The following is a 19,885-nucleotide window of genomic DNA, read 5'->3' as shown; positions in this document are numbered from 1 at the left end:
GGAGAAGTTAGGACTGTTTTCCTTGGAGAAGAGAAGACTGAGAGGTGATTTGATAGAGCTATTCAAAATCAGGAGGGGTCTGGACGGAGTAGATAGAGAGAAACTGTTCCCACTCGTGAAAGGATCGAGAACGAGAGGACACAGATTTAAAGTATTTGCTAAGAGAAGCAAAAGCGTCACGAGGAAAATCTTTTTCACACAGCGAGTGGTTAAGGTCTGGAATGTGCTGCCTGAGAACGTGGTGGAGGCAGGTTCAATTGAAGAATTCAAAAGAGCATTTGACTGTTAAATGAAAAGGAAGAATGTGCAGGGTGATGGGGAGAAGGTGGGAGAATGGCGCTAAGTAAGTTGCTCTTTCAGAGAGCCAGTGCAGACATGATGGGCCGAATGGCCTCTTTCTGTGATGTAACAATCTGTGATTCTGTGAGATATTTGGGTACTAATGACATCAAGGGATATGGGGATAGCGTGGGAAAGTGGCATTGAGATGTATGATCAGCCATGATCTAACTGAATGGCGGAGCAGGCTCAATGGGCTGAATGGCCTACTCGTGCTCCGATGTTTCTATGTTCCTGTCCCAGCTGCTAAAACTCTTCTCGCAATCACCGGTATAACTCCAGTCCACCAAGATAAAATTACGTTCTGCTCTGAAGTGAACACTGTTCCGTGATTTGTCAAACTCTACTATCTGATCCCATAAAGAAGACAACAAAAATAAAGTTTTTTTTGTTTTTTTCCAATTCCAGGGTTCATCGGGATTGAAAGGAGGCGAAGGTCCCATCGGGCTGACTGGTCCAGTTGTGAGTATCTCCCAGTTTCTCTCTTCCTGCATTATATCGGTGCATTTGCAGAAATTATAAGGAAAGGGGGTTAAGAAAACGAGTTAATTGAAGTAATACAATGAACAAACCTGACGTCTCCTTAATATAACCGCGACATCACTGTACCCCCCCTCCCCCGGATTACTGATCCAGTAATATAACCACTACACTACTGTACCCCCCCCCCCGGATTACTGATCCAGTAATATAACCACGACACTACTGTACCCCCCCCCCCCCCCGGATTACTGATCCAGTAATATAAACACTACACTACTGTACCCCCCCCCCCGGATTACTGATCCAGTAATATAACCACTACACTACTGTACCCCCCCCCCCCCGGATTACTGATCCAGTAATATAACCACTACACTACTGTACCCCTCCCCCCGGATTACTGATCCAGTAATATAACCACTACACTACTGTACCCCTCCCCCCGGATTACTGATCCAGTAATATAACCACTACACTACTGTACCCCTCCCCCCGGATTACTGATCCAGTAATATAACCACGACACTACTGTACCCCCCCCACCCCCCGGATTACTGATCCAGTAATATAACCACTACACTACTGTACCCCCCCCCCGGATTACTGATCCAGTAATATAACCACTACACTACTGTACCCCCCCCCCGGATTACTGATCCAGTAATATAACCACGACACTACTGTACCCCCCCCACCCCCCGGATTACTGATCCAGTAATATAACCACTACACTACTGTACCCCCCCCACCCCCCGGATTACTGATCCAGTAATATAACCACTACACTACTGTACCCCCCCCCCCCCCGGATTACTGATCCAGTAATATAACCACTACACTACTGTACCCCTCCCCCCGGATTACTGATCCAGTAATATAAACACTACACTACTGTACCCCCCCCCCCCGGATTACTGATCCAGTAATATAAACACTACACTACTGTACCCCTCCCCCCCCCCCCCCGGATTAATGATCCAGTAATATAACCACTACACTACTGTACCCCCCCCCCACTGGATTACTGATCCAGTAATATAACCACTGCACTACTGTACCCCCCCCCACCGGATTACTGATCCAGTAATATAAACACTACACTACTGTACCCCCCCCCCCCGGATTACTGATCCAGTAATATAACCACTACACTACTGTACCCCCCCCCCCCAGGATTACTGATCCAGTAATATAACCACTACACTACTGTACCCCCCCCCCCACTGGATTACTGATCCAGTAATATAACCACTGCACTACTGTACCCCCCCCCACCGGATTACTGATCCAGTAATATAAACACTACACTACTGTACCCCCCCCCCGGATTACTGATCCAGTAATATAACCACTACACTACTGTACCCCCCCCCCCCGGATTACTGATCCAGTAATATAACCACTACACCACTGTACCCCCCCCACCGGATTACTGATCCAGTAATATAACCACTACACTACTGTACCCCCCCCCCCCCGGATTACTGATCCAGTAATATAACCACGACACTACTGTACCCCCCCCCCAATGGATTACTGATCCAGTAATATAACCACTACACTACTGTACCCCCCCCCCCAATGGATTACTGATCCAGTAATATAACCACTACACTACTGTACCCCCCCCCCCCGGATTACTGATCCAGTAATATAACCACTACACTACTGTACCCCCCCCCCCCGGATTACTGATCCAGTAATATAACCACTACACTACTGTACCCCCACCCCCCCCCCCTCCCCCGGATTACTGATCCAGTAATATAACCACTACACTACTGTACCCCCCCCCCCCGGATTACTGATCCAGTAATATAACCACTACACTACTGTACCCCCCCCCCCCCCGGATTACTGATCCAGTAATATAACCACTACACTACTGTACCCCCCCCCCCCCCCCCCCACCGGATTACTGATCCAGTAATATAACCACTACACTACTGTACCCCCCCCCCCCCGGATTACTGATCCAGTAATATAACCACTACTCTACTGTACCCCCCCCCACCGGATTACTGATCCAGTAATATAACCACTACACTACTGTACCCCCCCCCCCCCCGGATTACTGATCCAGTAATATAACCACTACACTACTGTACCCCCACCCCCCCCCCCTCCCCCGGATTACTGATCCAGTAATATAATCACTACACTACTGTACCCCCCCCCACTGGATTACTGATCCAGTAATATAACCACTGCACTACTGTACCCCCCCCCCCCACCGGCTAACTGATCCAGTAATATAACCACTACACTACTGTACCCCCCCCCCCACCCCGGATTACTGATCCAGTAATATAACCACTACTCTACTGTACCCCCCCCCCACCGGATTACTGATCCAGTAATATAACCACTACACTACTGTACCCCCCCCCCCCGGATTACTGATCCAGTAATATAACCACTACACTACTGTACCCCCACCCCCCCCCCCCCCCCGGATTACTGATCCAGTAATATAATCACTACACTACTGTACCCCCCCCCACTGGATTACTGATCCAGTAATATAACCACTGCACTACTGTACCCCCCCCCCACCGGCTAACTGATCCAGTAATATAACCACTACACTACTGTACCCACCCCCCCCCACACGATTACTGATCCAGTAATATAAACACTACACTACTGTACCCCCCCCCCCCGGATTACTGATCCAGTAATATAACCACTACACTACTGTACCCCCCCCCCCGGATTACTGATCCAGTAATATAACCACTGCACTACTGTAACCCCCACCCCCCCCCCCCAACCCGGATTACTGATCCAGTAATATAACCACTGCACTACTGTACCCACCCCCCCCCCCCCCCCGGATTACTGATCCAGTAATATAACCACTACACTACTGTACCCCCCCCCCCCCCCGGATTACTGATCCAGTAATATAACCACTGCACCACTGTACCCCCCCCCCCCCCCCCGGATTACTGATCCAGTAATATAACCACTACACTACTGTACCCCCCCCCCCCCGGATTACTGATCCAGTAATATAACCACTGCACTACTGTACCCCCCCCCCACCCCCCGGATTACTGATCCAGTAATATAACCACTACACTACTGTACCCCCCTCCCCCCCTGGATTACTGATCCAGTAATATAACCACTACACTACTGTACCCCCCCCCCCCCACTGGATTACTGATCCAGTAATATAACCACTACACTACTGTACCCCCTCCCCCCCCACTGGATTACTGATCCAGTAATATAACCACTGCACTACTGTACCCCCCCCCCGGATTACTGATCCAGTAATATAACCACGACACTACTGTACCCCCGCCCCCCCCCCCCCCGGATTACTGATCCAGTAATATAACCACTACACTACTGTACCCCCCCCCCCCGGATTACTGATCCAGTAATATAACCACTGCACTACTGTACCCCCCCCCCCCCACCGGATTACTGATCCAGTAATATAACCACTACACTACTGTACCCCCCCCCCCCCACCGGATTACTGATCCAGTAATATAGCCACTACACTACTGTACCCCCCCCCCCCCCGGATTACTGATCCAGTAATATAACCACTACACTACTGTACCCCTCCCCCCCCCCACCGGATTACTGATCCAGTAATATAACCACTGCACTACTGTACCCCCTCCCCCCCCCCACCGGATTACTGATCCAGTAAAATAACCACTACACTACTGTACCCCCCCCCCCCCCGGATTACTGATCCAGTAATATAACCACTACACTACTGTACCCCCCCCCCACCGGATTACTGATCCAGTAATATAACCACTACACTACTGTACCCCCCCCACCCGGATTACTGATCCAGTAATATAACCACTACACTACTGTACCCCCCCCCCCGGATTACTGATCCAGTAATATAACCACTACACTACTGTACCCCTCCCCCCACCGGATTACTGATCCAGTAATATAACCACTACACTACTGTACCCCTCCCCCCACCGGATTACTGATCCAGTAAAATAACCACTACACTACTGTACCCCTCCCCCCCCCACCGGATTACTGATCCAGTAATATAACCACTACACTACTGTACCCCCCCCCACCGGATTACTGATCCAGTAATATAACCACTACACTACTGTACCCCCCCCCCCCCCACCGGATTACTGATCCAGTCATATAACCACTACACTACTGTACCCCCCCCCACCGGATTACTGATCCAGTAATATAACCACTACACTACTGTACCCCCCCCCCCCCCCACCGGATTACTGATCCAGTAATATAACCACTACACTACTGTACCCCCCCCCCCACCGGATTACTGATCCACTAATATAACCACTACACTACTGTACAATATACTGCAGTGCAACAGAATGCTCAGCTGTTACAATATACTGCAGTGTAACATCATGCTCAGCTATTACAATATACTGCAGCGTAACAGAATGTCTAACTATTACAATATACTGCAGTACAACAGAATGCTCAGCTATTACAATATACTGCAGTGTAACAGAATGCTCAGCTATTACAATATACTGCAGTACAACAGAATGCTCAGCTATTACAATATGCTGCAGCGTAACAGAATGTCTAACTATTACAATATACTGCAGCGTAACAGAATGCTCAGCTATAACAATATACTGCAGTGTAACAGAATGCTCAACTATTACAATATACTGCAGTACAACAGAATGCTCAGCTATTACAATATGCTGCAGCGTAACAGAATGTCTAACTATTACAATATACTGCAGTGTAACATAATTATCAGCTATTACAATATACTGCAGTATAACAGAATGCTCAGCTATTACAATATGCTGCAGCGTAACAGAATGTCTAACTATTACAATATACTGCAGCGTAACAGAATGCTCAGCTATTACAATATACTACAGCGTAACAGAATGTCTAACTATTACAATATACTGCAGTGTAACATAATGCTCAGCTATTACAATATACTGCAGCGTAACAGAATGTCTAACTATTACAATATACTGCAGTGTAACAGAATGCTCAGCTATTACAATATACTGCAGTATAACAGAATGATCAGCTATTACAATATACTGCAGCGTAACAGAATGCTCAGCTATTACAATATACTGCAGCGTAACAGAATGTCTAACTATTACAATATACTGCAGTACAACAGAATTATCAGCTATTACAATATACTGCAGTGTAACAGAATGTCTAACTATTACAATATACTGCAGTGTAACAGAATGCTCAGCTATTACAATATACTGCAGTATAACAGAATGATCAGCTATAACAATATACTGCAGCGTAACAGAATGTCTAACTATTACAATATACTGCAGTACAACAGAATTATCAGCTATTACAATATACTGCAGTGTAACAGAATGCTCAGCTATTACAATATACTGCAGCGTAACAGAATGTCTAACCATTACAATATACTGCAGTACAACAGAATTATCAGCTATTACAATATACTGCAGTACAACAGAATTATCAGCTATTACAATATACTGCAGTATAACAGAATGCTCAGCTATTACAATATACTGCAGTACAACAGAATTATCAGCTATTACAATATACTGCAGTATAACAGAATGCTCAGCTATTACAATATACTGCAGTACAACAGAATTATCAGCTATTACAATATACTGCAGTATAACAGAATGCTCAGCTATTACAATGTACTGCAGTGTAACAGAATGCTCAGCTATTACAATATACTGCAGGGTAACAGAATTATCAGCTATTACAATATACTGCAGTATAACAGAATGCTCAGCTATTACAATGTACTGCAGTGTAACAGAATGCTCAGCTATTACAATATACTGCAGTATAACAGAATGCTCAGCTATTACAATATACTGCAGGGTAACAGAATGCTCAGCTATTACAATATACTGCAGTATAACAGAATGCTCAGCTATTACAATATACTGCAGGGTAACAGAATGTTCAGCTATTACAATATACTGCAGTATAACAGAATGCTCAGCTATTACAATATACTGCAGCGTAACAGAATTATCAGCTATTACAATATACTGCAGCGTAACAGAATGCTCAGCTATTACAATATACTGCAGGGTAACAGAATTATCAGCTATTACAATATACTGCAGCGTAACAGAATGTCTAACTATTACAATATACTGCAGTGTAACAGAACGCTCAGCTATTACAATATACTGCAGTATAACAGAATGCTCAGCTATTACAATATACTGCAGCGTAACAGAATGCTCAGCTATTACAATATACTGCAGTATAACAGAATGCTCAGCTATTACAATATACTGCAGGGTAACAGAATTATCAGCTATTATAATATACTGCAGTATAACAGAATGCTCAGCTATTACAATATACTGCAGGGTAACAGAATTATCAGCTATTACAATATACTGCAGTATAACAGAATGCTCAGCTATTACAATATACTGCAGGGTAACAGAATGCCTAACTATTACAATATACTGCAGCGTAACAGAATTATCAGCTATTACAATATACTGCAGGGTAACAGAATTATCAGCTATTACAATATACTGCAGGGTAACAGAATTATCAGCTATTACAATATACTGCAGGGTAACAGAATTATCAGCTATTGCAATATACTGCAGGTTAACAGAATTATCAGCTATTACAATATACTGCAGTATAACAGAATGCTCAGCTATTACAATATACTGCAGGGTAACAGAATTATCAGCTATTACAATATACTGCAGTATAACAGAATGCTCAGCTATTACAATATACTGCAGGGTAACAGAATTATCAGCTATTACAATATACTGCAGGGTAACAGAATTATTAGCTATTACAATATACTGCAGGGTAACAGAATTATCAGCTATTACAATATACTGCAGTATAACAGAATGCTCAGCTATTACAATATACTGCAGGGTAACAGAATGCCTAACTATTACAATATACTGCAGCGTAACAGAATTATCAGCTATTACAATATACTGCAGGGTAACAGAATTATCAGCTATTACAATATACTGCAGCGTAACAGAATGCTCAGCTATTACAATATACTGCAGCGTAACAGAATGTCTAACTATTACAATATACTGCAGTGTAACAGAATGCTCAGCTATTACAATATACTGCAGTATAACAGAATGCTCAGCTATTACAATATACTGCAGCGTAACAGAATGCTCAGCTATTACAATATACTGCAGTATAACAGAATGCTCAGCTATTACAATATACTGCAGGGTAACAGAATTATCAGCTATTACAATATACTGCAGGGTAACAGAATTATCAGCTATTACAATATACTGCAGGGTAACAGAATTATCAGCTATTACAATATACTGCAGTATAACAGAATGCTCAGCTATTACAATATACTGCAGGGTAACAGAATGCCTAACTATTACAATATACTGCAGCGTAACAGAATTATCAGCTATTACAATATACTGCAGGGTAACAGAATTATCAGCTATTACAATATACTGCAGTATAACAGAATGCTCAGCTATTACAATATACTGCAGGGTAACAGAATTATCAGCTATTACAATATACTGCAGTATAACAGAATGCTCAGCTATTACAATATACTGCAGGGTAACAGAATGCCTAACTATTACAATATACTGCAGCGTAACAGAATTATCAGCTATTACAATATACTGCAGCGTAACAGAATGCTCAGCTATTACAATATACTGCAGCGTAACAGAATGTCTAACTATTACAATATACTGCAGTGTAACAGAATGCTCAGCTATTACAATATACTGCAGTATAACAGAATGCTCATCTATTACAATATACTGCAGCGTAACAGAATGCTCAGCTATTACAATATACTGCAGTATAACAGAATGCTCAGCTATTACAATATACTGCAGGGTAACAGAATTATCAGCTATTACAATATACTGCAGTATAACAGAATGCTCAGCTATTACAATATACTGCAGGGTAACAGAATGCCTAACTATTACAATATACTGCAGCGTAACAGAATTATCAGCTATTACAATATACTGCAGGGTAACAGAATTATCAGCTATTACAATATACTGCAGTATAACAGAATGCTCAGCTATTACAATATACTGCAGGGTAACAGAATGCCTAACTATTACAATATACTGCAGGGTAACAGAATTATCAGCTATTACAATATACTGCAGTATAACAGAATGCTCAGCTATTACAATGTACTGCAGTGTAACAGAATGCTCAGCTATTACAATATACTGCAGGGTAACAGAATTATCAGCTATTACAATATACTGCAGTATAACAGAATGCTCATCTATTACAATGTACTGCAGTGTAACAGAATGCTCAGCTATTACAATATACTGCAGTATAACAGAATGATCAGCTATAACAATATACTGCAGCGTAACAGAATGTCTAACTATTACAATATACTGCAGTACAACAGAATTATCAGCTATTACAATATACTGCAGTGTAACAGAATGCTCAGCTATTACAATATACTGCAGCGTAACAGAATGTCTAACCATTACAATATACTGCAGTACAACAGAATTATCAGCTATTACAATATACTGCAGTACAACAGAATTATCAGCTATTACAATATACTGCAGTATAACAGAATGCTCAGCTATTACAATATACTGCAGTACAACAGAATTATCAGCTATTACAATATACTGCAGTATAACAGAATGCTCAGCTATTACAATATACTGCAGTACAACAGAATTATCAGCTATTACAATATACTGCAGTATAACAGAATGCTCAGCTATTACAATGTACTGCAGTGTAACAGAATGCTCAGCTATTACAATATACTGCAGGGTAACAGAATTATCAGCTATTACAATATACTGCAGTATAACAGAATGCTCAGCTATTACAATGTACTGCAGTGTAACAGAATGCTCAGCTATTACAATATACTGCAGTATAACAGAATGCTCAGCTATTACAATATACTGCAGGGTAACAGAATGCTCAGCTATTACAATATACTGCAGTATAACAGAATGCTCAGCTATTACAATATACTGCAGGGTAACAGAATGTTCAGCTATTACAATATACTGCAGTATAACAGAATGCTCAGCTATTACAATATACTGCAGCGTAACAGAATTATCAGCTATTACAATATACTGCAGCGTAACAGAATGCTCAGCTATTACAATATACTGCAGGGTAACAGAATTATCAGCTATTACAATATACTGCAGCGTAACAGAATGTCTAACTATTACAATATACTGCAGTGTAACAGAACGCTCAGCTATTACAATATACTGCAGTATAACAGAATGCTCAGCTATTACAATATACTGCAGCGTAACAGAATGCTCAGCTATTACAATATACTGCAGTATAACAGAATGCTCAGCTATTACAATATACTGCAGGGTAACAGAATTATCAGCTATTATAATATACTGCAGTATAACAGAATGCTCAGCTATTACAATATACTGCAGGGTAACAGAATTATCAGCTATTACAATATACTGCAGTATAACAGAATGCTCAGCTATTACAATATACTGCAGGGTAACAGAATGCCTAACTATTACAATATACTGCAGCGTAACAGAATTATCAGCTATTACAATATACTGCAGGGTAACAGAATTATCAGCTATTACAATATACTGCAGGGTAACAGAATTATCAGCTATTACAATATACTGCAGGGTAACAGAATTATCAGCTATTGCAATATACTGCAGGTTAACAGAATTATCAGCTATTACAATATACTGCAGTATAACAGAATGCTCAGCTATTACAATATACTGCAGGGTAACAGAATTATCAGCTATTACAATATACTGCAGTATAACAGAATGCTCAGCTATTACAATATACTGCAGGGTAACAGAATTATCAGCTATTACAATATACTGCAGGGTAACAGAATTATTAGCTATTACAATATACTGCAGGGTAACAGAATTATCAGCTATTACAATATACTGCAGTATAACAGAATGCTCAGCTATTACAATATACTGCAGGGTAACAGAATGCCTAACTATTACAATATACTGCAGCGTAACAGAATTATCAGCTATTACAATATACTGCAGGGTAACAGAATTATCAGCTATTACAATATACTGCAGCGTAACAGAATGCTCAGCTATTACAATATACTGCAGCGTAACAGAATGTCTAACTATTACAATATACTGCAGTGTAACAGAATGCTCAGCTATTACAATATACTGCAGTATAACAGAATGCTCAGCTATTACAATATACTGCAGCGTAACAGAATGCTCAGCTATTACAATATACTGCAGTATAACAGAATGCTCAGCTATTACAATATACTGCAGGGTAACAGAATTATCAGCTATTACAATATACTGCAGGGTAACAGAATTATCAGCTATTACAATATACTGCAGGGTAACAGAATTATCAGCTATTACAATATACTGCAGTATAACAGAATGCTCAGCTATTACAATATACTGCAGGGTAACAGAATGCCTAACTATTACAATATACTGCAGCGTAACAGAATTATCAGCTATTACAATATACTGCAGGGTAACAGAATTATCAGCTATTACAATATACTGCAGTATAACAGAATGCTCAGCTATTACAATATACTGCAGGGTAACAGAATTATCAGCTATTACAATATACTGCAGTATAACAGAATGCTCAGCTATTACAATATACTGCAGGGTAACAGAATGCCTAACTATTACAATATACTGCAGCGTAACAGAATTATCAGCTATTACAATATACTGCAGCGTAACAGAATGCTCAGCTATTACAATATACTGCAGCGTAACAGAATGTCTAACTATTACAATATACTGCAGTGTAACAGAATGCTCAGCTATTACAATATACTGCAGTATAACAGAATGCTCATCTATTACAATATACTGCAGCGTAACAGAATGCTCAGCTATTACAATATACTGCAGTATAACAGAATGCTCAGCTATTACAATATACTGCAGGGTAACAGAATTATCAGCTATTACAATATACTGCAGTATAACAGAATGCTCAGCTATTACAATATACTGCAGGGTAACAGAATGCCTAACTATTACAATATACTGCAGCGTAACAGAATTATCAGCTATTACAATATACTGCAGGGTAACAGAATTATCAGCTATTACAATATACTGCAGTATAACAGAATGCTCAGCTATTACAATATACTGCAGGGTAACAGAATGCCTAACTATTACAATATACTGCAGGGTAACAGAATTATCAGCTATTACAATATACTGCAGTATAACAGAATGCTCAGCTATTACAATGTACTGCAGTGTAACAGAATGCTCAGCTATTACAATATACTGCAGGGTAACAGAATTATCAGCTATTACAATATACTGCAGTATAACAGAATGCTCATCTATTACAATGTACTGCAGTGTAACAGAATGCTCAGCTATTACAATATACTGCAGTATAACAGAATGCTCAGCTATTACAATATACTGCAGCGTAACAGAATGCTCAGCTATTACAATATACTGCAGTATAACAGAATGCTCAGCTATTACAATATACTGCAGGGTAACAGAATGTTCAGCTATTACAATATACTGCAGTATAACAGAATGCTCAGCTATTACAATATACTGCAGCGTAACAGAATTATCAGCTATTACAATATACTGCAGTGTAACAGAATGCTCAGCTATTACAATATACTGCAGTATAACAGAATGCTCAGCTATTACAATATACTGCAGCGTAACAGAATGTCTAACTATTACAATATACTGCAGTATAACAGAATGCTCAGCTATTACAATATACTGCAGTATAACAGAATGCTCAGCTATTACAATATACTGCAGCGTAACAGAATGCTCAGCTATTACAATATACTGCAGTATAACAGAATGCTCAGCTATTACAATATACTGCAGCGTAACAGAATGCTCAGCTATTACAATATACTGCAGTATAACAGAATGCTCAGCTATTACAATATACTGCAGCGTAACAGAATGTCTAACTATTACAATATACTGCAGCGTAACAGAATGCTCAGCTATTACAATATACTGCAGGGTAACAGAATTATCAGCTATTACAATATACTGCAGTATAACAGAATGCTCAGCTATTACAATATACTGCAGGGTAACAGAATGCCTAACTATTACAATATACTGCAGCGTAACAGAATTATCAGCTATTACAATATACTGCAGGGTAACAGAATTATCAGCTATTACAATATACTGCAGGGTAACAGAATTATCAGCTATTACAATATACTGCAGGGTAACAGAATTATCAGCTATTGCAATATACTGCAGGTTAACAGAATTATCAGCTATTACAATATACTGCAGTATAACAGAATGCTCAGCTATTACAATATACTGCAGGGTAACAGAATTATCAGCTATTACAATATACTGCAGTATAACAGAATGCTCAGCTATTACAATATACTGCAGGGTAACAGAATTATCAGCTATTACAATATACTGCAGGGTAACAGAATTATTAGCTATTACAATATACTGCAGGGTAACAGAATTATCAGCTATTACAATATACTGCAGTATAACAGAATGCTCAGCTATTACAATATACTGCAGGGTAACAGAATGCCTAACTATTACAATATACTGCAGCGTAACAGAATTATCAGCTATTACAATATACTGCAGGGTAACAGAATTATCAGCTATTACAATATACTGCAGCGTAACAGAATGCTCAGCTATTACAATATACTGCAGCGTAACAGAATGTCTAACTATTACAATATACTGCAGTGTAACAGAATGCTCAGCTATTACAATATACTGCAGTATAACAGAATGCTCAGCTATTACAATATACTGCAGCGTAACAGAATGCTCAGCTATTACAATATACTGCAGTATAACAGAATGCTCAGCTATTACAATATACTGCAGGGTAACAGAATTATCAGCTATTACAATATACTGCAGGGTAACAGAATTATCAGCTATTACAATATACTGCAGGGTAACAGAATTATCAGCTATTACAATATACTGCAGTATAACAGAATGCTCAGCTATTACAATATACTGCAGGGTAACAGAATGCCTAACTATTACAATATACTGCAGCGTAACAGAATTATCAGCTATTACAATATACTGCAGGGTAACAGAATTATCAGCTATTACAATATACTGCAGTATAACAGAATGCTCAGCTATTACAATATACTGCAGGGTAACAGAATTATCAGCTATTACAATATACTGCAGTATAACAGAATGCTCAGCTATTACAATATACTGCAGGGTAACAGAATGCCTAACTATTACAATATACTGCAGCGTAACAGAATTATCAGCTATTACAATATACTGCAGCGTAACAGAATGCTCAGCTATTACAATATACTGCAGCGTAACAGAATGTCTAACTATTACAATATACTGCAGTGTAACAGAATGCTCAGCTATTACAATATACTGCAGTATAACAGAATGCTCATCTATTACAATATACTGCAGCGTAACAGAATGCTCAGCTATTACAATATACTGCAGTATAACAGAATGCTCAGCTATTACAATATACTGCAGGGTAACAGAATTATCAGCTATTACAATATACTGCAGTATAACAGAATGCTCAGCTATTACAATATACTGCAGGGTAACAGAATGCCTAACTATTACAATATACTGCAGCGTAACAGAATTATCAGCTATTACAATATACTGCAGGGTAACAGAATTATCAGCTATTACAATATACTGCAGTATAACAGAATGCTCAGCTATTACAATATACTGCAGGGTAACAGAATGCCTAACTATTACAATATACTGCAGGGTAACAGAATTATCAGCTATTACAATATACTGCAGTATAACAGAATGCTCAGCTATTACAATGTACTGCAGTGTAACAGAATGCTCAGCTATTACAATATACTGCAGGGTAACAGAATTATCAGCTATTACAATATACTGCAGTATAACAGAATGCTCATCTATTACAATGTACTGCAGTGTAACAGAATGCTCAGCTATTACAATATACTGCAGTATAACAGAATGCTCAGCTATTACAATATACTGCAGGGTAACAGAATGCTCAGCTATTACAATATACTGCAGTATAACAGAATGCTCAGCTATTACAATATACTGCAGGGTAACAGAATGTTCAGCTATTACAATATACTGCAGTATAACAGAATGCTCAGCTATTACAATATACTGCAGCGTAACAGAATTATCAGCTATTACAATATACTGCAGTGTAACAGAATGCTCAGCTATTACAATATACTGCAGTATAACAGAATGCTCAGCTATTACAATATACTGCAGCGTAACAGAAGGTCTAACTATTACAATATACTGCAGTATAACAGAATGCTCAGCTATTACAATATACTGCAGTATAACAGAATGCTCAGCTATTACAATATACTGCAGCGTAACAGAATGCTCAGCTATTACAATATACTGCAGTATAACAGAATGCTCAGCTATTACAATATACTGCAGCGTAACAGAATGCTCAGCTATTACAATATACTGCAGTATAACAGAATGCTCAGCTATTACAATATACTGCAGCGTAACAGAATGTCTAACTATTACAATATACTGCAGCGTAACAGAATGCTCAGCTATTACAATATACTGCAGTATAACAGAATGCTCAGCTATTACAATATACTGCAGGGTAACAGAATGCTCAGCTATTACAATATACTGCAGTACAACAGAATGCTCAGCTATTACAATATACTGCAGTACAACAGAATGCTCAGCTATTACAATATACTGCAGTGTAACAGAATTATCAGCTATTACAATATACTGCAGCGTAACAGAATTATCAGCTATTACAATATACTGCAGTACAACAGAATGCTCAGCTATTACAATATACTGCAGTGTAACAGAATGCTCAGCTATTACAATATACTGCAGTGTAACAGAATGCTCAGCTATTACAATATACTGCAGTGTAACAGAATGCTCAGCTATTACAATATACTGCAGGGTAACAGAATGCTCAGCTATTACAATATACTGCAGTGTAACAGAATGCTCAGCTATTACAATATACTGCAGTGTAACAGAATGCTCAGCTATTACAATATACTGCAGGGTAACAGAATGCTCAGCTATTACAATATACTGCAGTGTAACAGAATGCTCAGCTATTACAATATACTGCAGTGTAACAGAATGCTCAGCTATTACAATATGCTGCCCCCCCTCCCCACTTAAAAAAAAAACTTATACGTTTAATGTAAAGTGATACCTCTGCATAATTTCCCAGAATACAATAATACCTGAAATTTAATAGGCTGTGTTGTACGCTTGTTACTGTAATCACAACTAAAATGTATATGACCAATATTTCCAGAATAATTTTCAGGTTAAAAAAATAAAAGGTTTTTCCTTAACACTAGTACGTCTTTAACAAAAGCATCATCATTTGACAAGAAGTAATGAAAAGAACAACTTACTTATTCTTCCTTCCTTCATACTTTCATTTCAGCTATCTGGCTTCTTTCGCTTTCTGTCTCAGTATCTTCCATTTCCATTAGCTTGACTCTGCTCTCCCAACATCCCAGACTGTGTCAACCCTGAACTTTGACAACTCCACTGAATGGTTTGGACTGCGATATTGATTGATTCGTCTCAATCAAAGACTCTGGGCTGAATTTTACAGAACGCCCAAAGTCGGGGTTTGTGGTGGTGGAGGTCGGAAAATGCCTCTGGGAGAAGGCCAGCACACACCCCGACACCGAGAGGGCTCGGCCCGATATTGCCGACGGCAGCGAGGCCTCATGGCGGCCCTCCAGCCACTCGGCGATGGGACGCCCATTAACATATTTAAATAAATTAAAATTTCTGAATTAATTATACTTTTGCCACCCTCTTCCGTCCTGCTGAAGTCTTCCTGCTGCTGGCCGGCACTCCCATGCCTTCGCATCCCCGTCTGGGGAAACTAGGCAGAACACTTGCAGGGAGCAGGGAGGAGGTACGTTTCTCAGTGCGGGAGGATGGGAACAGGGTCAAAGTAACATCATTGGTGTAGGGGATGGTGGGAAGGGTTGGAGATGAAAACTCATGTACCTTGGGAGGGGAAGGCCAGGTGGACAAGGTCAGTATTTTGGGTGGGGAGAGGGCAAATAATTAATTTTATGGTTATTGGGGGAGTGGGAGAGGGGCAAAGTAAATGTATTTTTTTTCTTTACTGCATCTTTAAATATTTGCATTTCCCGGTAGGGCTCTTTAAAAATGGTGTCAGAGCCCGCACACAGGCAGCTGACGCCATTGCTGGGGTCAGACAGCCCACCCCCTCCATGTGATCTGGAATGGATGGTGGGGGCAGCCTGTCCTGGCCCTATTTAAATGAGCCACTGTGCTTAGGATCGTGGTGATTCCACAATGTGCAGCCTGCATGGGCGGGCCTTCATTGTTTTCGCCCACTGCTGATTTTGGCAGCGGAATTGTAAAATTCAGCTCCCTGACTCACTTTGATCTACCGGTGGATTCAGTGATATCAGCATACCTTCTGTTTCTTTGTGACTTTCACTGGAGCAGTAGAAATTTGGACTAGAGGAGGTTTCTCATGGCCTCTCTTTTTCAGATTTCTTCTTTTAAGCAAATGATCTACATTACACAGATAGAGTCTCTCTCCAATTTTCACTAGGTATGTGAAAGCATCTCGTCTTTTCACAACAACACCAAACACATAATTCTCCTATTACCTCGATGGCTTTTCACCATGACATGACCAGCACAGAACTCTCTAAGTTTCGTGCCTCGTGTATCATGGCTCATCTTCACTCTGTCTTGCTTTTCTCTTACTTTGCTATTGAGGTCAGGGTTAAGCAAACTAAACCTTGTCCTAGGAGTGTATTTAAACACTAATTCGTAAGGTGAGCAACCTGTTCTAGACTGTGAACAGAAAATTGTCCAGCCTGTGTCAAAGAGAAACCTAGAAATTACTGCCTAGCTTATCGCCTAGAAAATACTTCTGCAAAGACCTCTTCCCAATTTGTACACTTCTTTTTGCAGTACCACTCGATGCTGGGTGATATGGTGATATTAGAGTATTATTAGTTTGACTCCATTCTTAATCAGAAATATTTCTGATGTAAAGAGTAGACCATTATCTGACACCAACACTTCTGGTAACCCATAAATTGCAAGCCAAATTTCTCAAAACCTCAATAGTATGTACTCATTCCAACATGTTTTTGTGTTTGACCAAGGAATAAAAGGAACCTTTGATTGGATCATTTCTCATTCTGAGACACACTTCACAACTTTTCACCAATTCTTCAATATCTCTATCTGCCTTTGAATACCAAAACTAGCTTCTTGCTGTTGCTTTCATACAGACTATCCCCGTGTGCTCTTAATGAAGTTCTTCTAACAATCTCTCTCTAAACCTTGGCGGAATAATGACTTTTACAAATCATAGGAGGCAGCTTCTACCTTGACATCTTGTCTTTACTGTGCCCTATTTCTGAAGTTTTCCCATTTTACTGCAAAGAAGGGTTTTAATAAATCTAAATATTAGTTAATGATATTAACTCTGTTAGTTTATAATGACTAAATTTTAACAATTAGTGCTCTGGTTAGTAACGTTTTAGTAACCTAATAATCTTACCCAGGTATGTTACACTTGACACCTGGAAGCAACACTTGTGCTTTTTTGCTTTGATGTCATCCTCTTGAAGTCGATCTAGGACTTTGTTCAACCTGACAATGTGCTCTTTCTCAGTCTTACTGCTAATTAAAATGTCATCCAAGAAACAGCACATTCATTTCATCCCACTCAGTACCTGACCCATGGTGCTCTGGAACAGTGTGGGTGCAGCAGACACCCCCAAATGGTAACCTTCCATACTGATACAACCCTTTGTATCAGTGACTAGTAAGCAGTTCCTTATTCTTGTCAGTTAATTCAAAATTGCAAGTATGCATTTGACAGATCTATCTCACTGAACACCTTCCCATTTGCTAAATTCGAAAACAAATCATCACTAGTAGGCAGTGGATAAGTATCATTTTCAATATCCTTATTTACTGTTTTTTTTTTTATAAGTTCCACAATTCTGAACGGACCAGTCTGCTTTTTAAACTACCACATTGGGCGCAGCCCATTCCCTGCTCTTCAGCTTTTTAATTCCCCTTGTTCTTCTAATCTACTCAGCTCTTTACTTACTGCTTCTAATTGTACATAAGGCACTGGGCTAGCTTTGCAAAATGTCACTGTACATTGTCGTTTATCTTGACTTCGACCTAGTAATTCCTATTATCATTTGGTCCTCCTTGCTCAAAGATCACTTTGTGCTCTCTTAATACTTTCTCAATGTCAGGAATACTCTTACTGATCCCTACTGTAAATAACTCAGCCCAATTTAACTGTATTTTCTGAAGCCAATTCCTTCCCATCAGGGAGACTTTGCTCCCTCCTACTGTTACCAATGGCAAGTAATAGGAAGCATCATCATATTCCACCCTAACATTAACTTCACCAACCAGTGGAATACTGTTATTGGAATAACTAGTCAGTTTCACACCAGTTTTTTCATATGGGAATGTGATATAGGGACTTCTAGTACTCTCCTTCTGATATAACAGACACTGCTGCGGCCGTATCAACAAGGAGCATAAGTGTGTATCTCTGACTTTCATTTTTACTGTGGGCGCTGGAATTATATCTTCAGACTTTTTTTTTACTGTCATCTTCCATGTGCTGTTTTTCTTGCTCTCAGACTGAGTATAACTCTTGACCTTCCTGCTGTATAATGTCAACTTCTGTTTTCATTTTTATCATGTGCGCATTTGAGGATTTCTAGACTGCTGAACTAGCTTTAGATCCACACGACCTCAACCTCGACCTGGTGGATTGCTGTGATCTGGAGCTTTACTGTTTCCTCTACTCCTGCATGCGTCTGAATATGATTGACTTTACCACAGGAATAGCACTTTGACTAGGAATGGGGTCATTTAGATGGTTGGTGGCTACCATGACAATGGTAGCATGTAAATTACTGACTGAGATTGTGAACCTGGTTCATCACCTGGTTCCCGCT

At 39.8% G+C, this 19,885-nt stretch overlaps 1 protein-coding gene across 1 annotated transcript in view; it reads left to right on the top strand.

The window, feature by feature from the left end:
- LOC137373152 (collagen alpha-1(XI) chain-like) overlaps positions 1-19,885 on the top strand; it is a 612,019-nt gene that overhangs the window by 364,434 nt on the left and 227,700 nt on the right. The window contains exon 43 of the mRNA XM_068038011.1: positions 748-801. Coding sequence (XP_067894112.1) covers positions 748-801 — 54 coding nt within the window. The remainder of the gene's footprint in view (positions 1-747; positions 802-19,885) is intronic.

This window comes from Heterodontus francisci, chromosome 8 (assembly GCF_036365525.1).
Source record: "Heterodontus francisci isolate sHetFra1 chromosome 8, sHetFra1.hap1, whole genome shotgun sequence".
Classification (NCBI taxonomy): Eukaryota; Metazoa; Chordata; class Chondrichthyes; order Heterodontiformes; family Heterodontidae; genus Heterodontus; species Heterodontus francisci.
The sequence above is the reverse complement of the archived record's forward strand: the minus strand, read 5'-3'. Positions and strand labels throughout refer to the sequence as shown.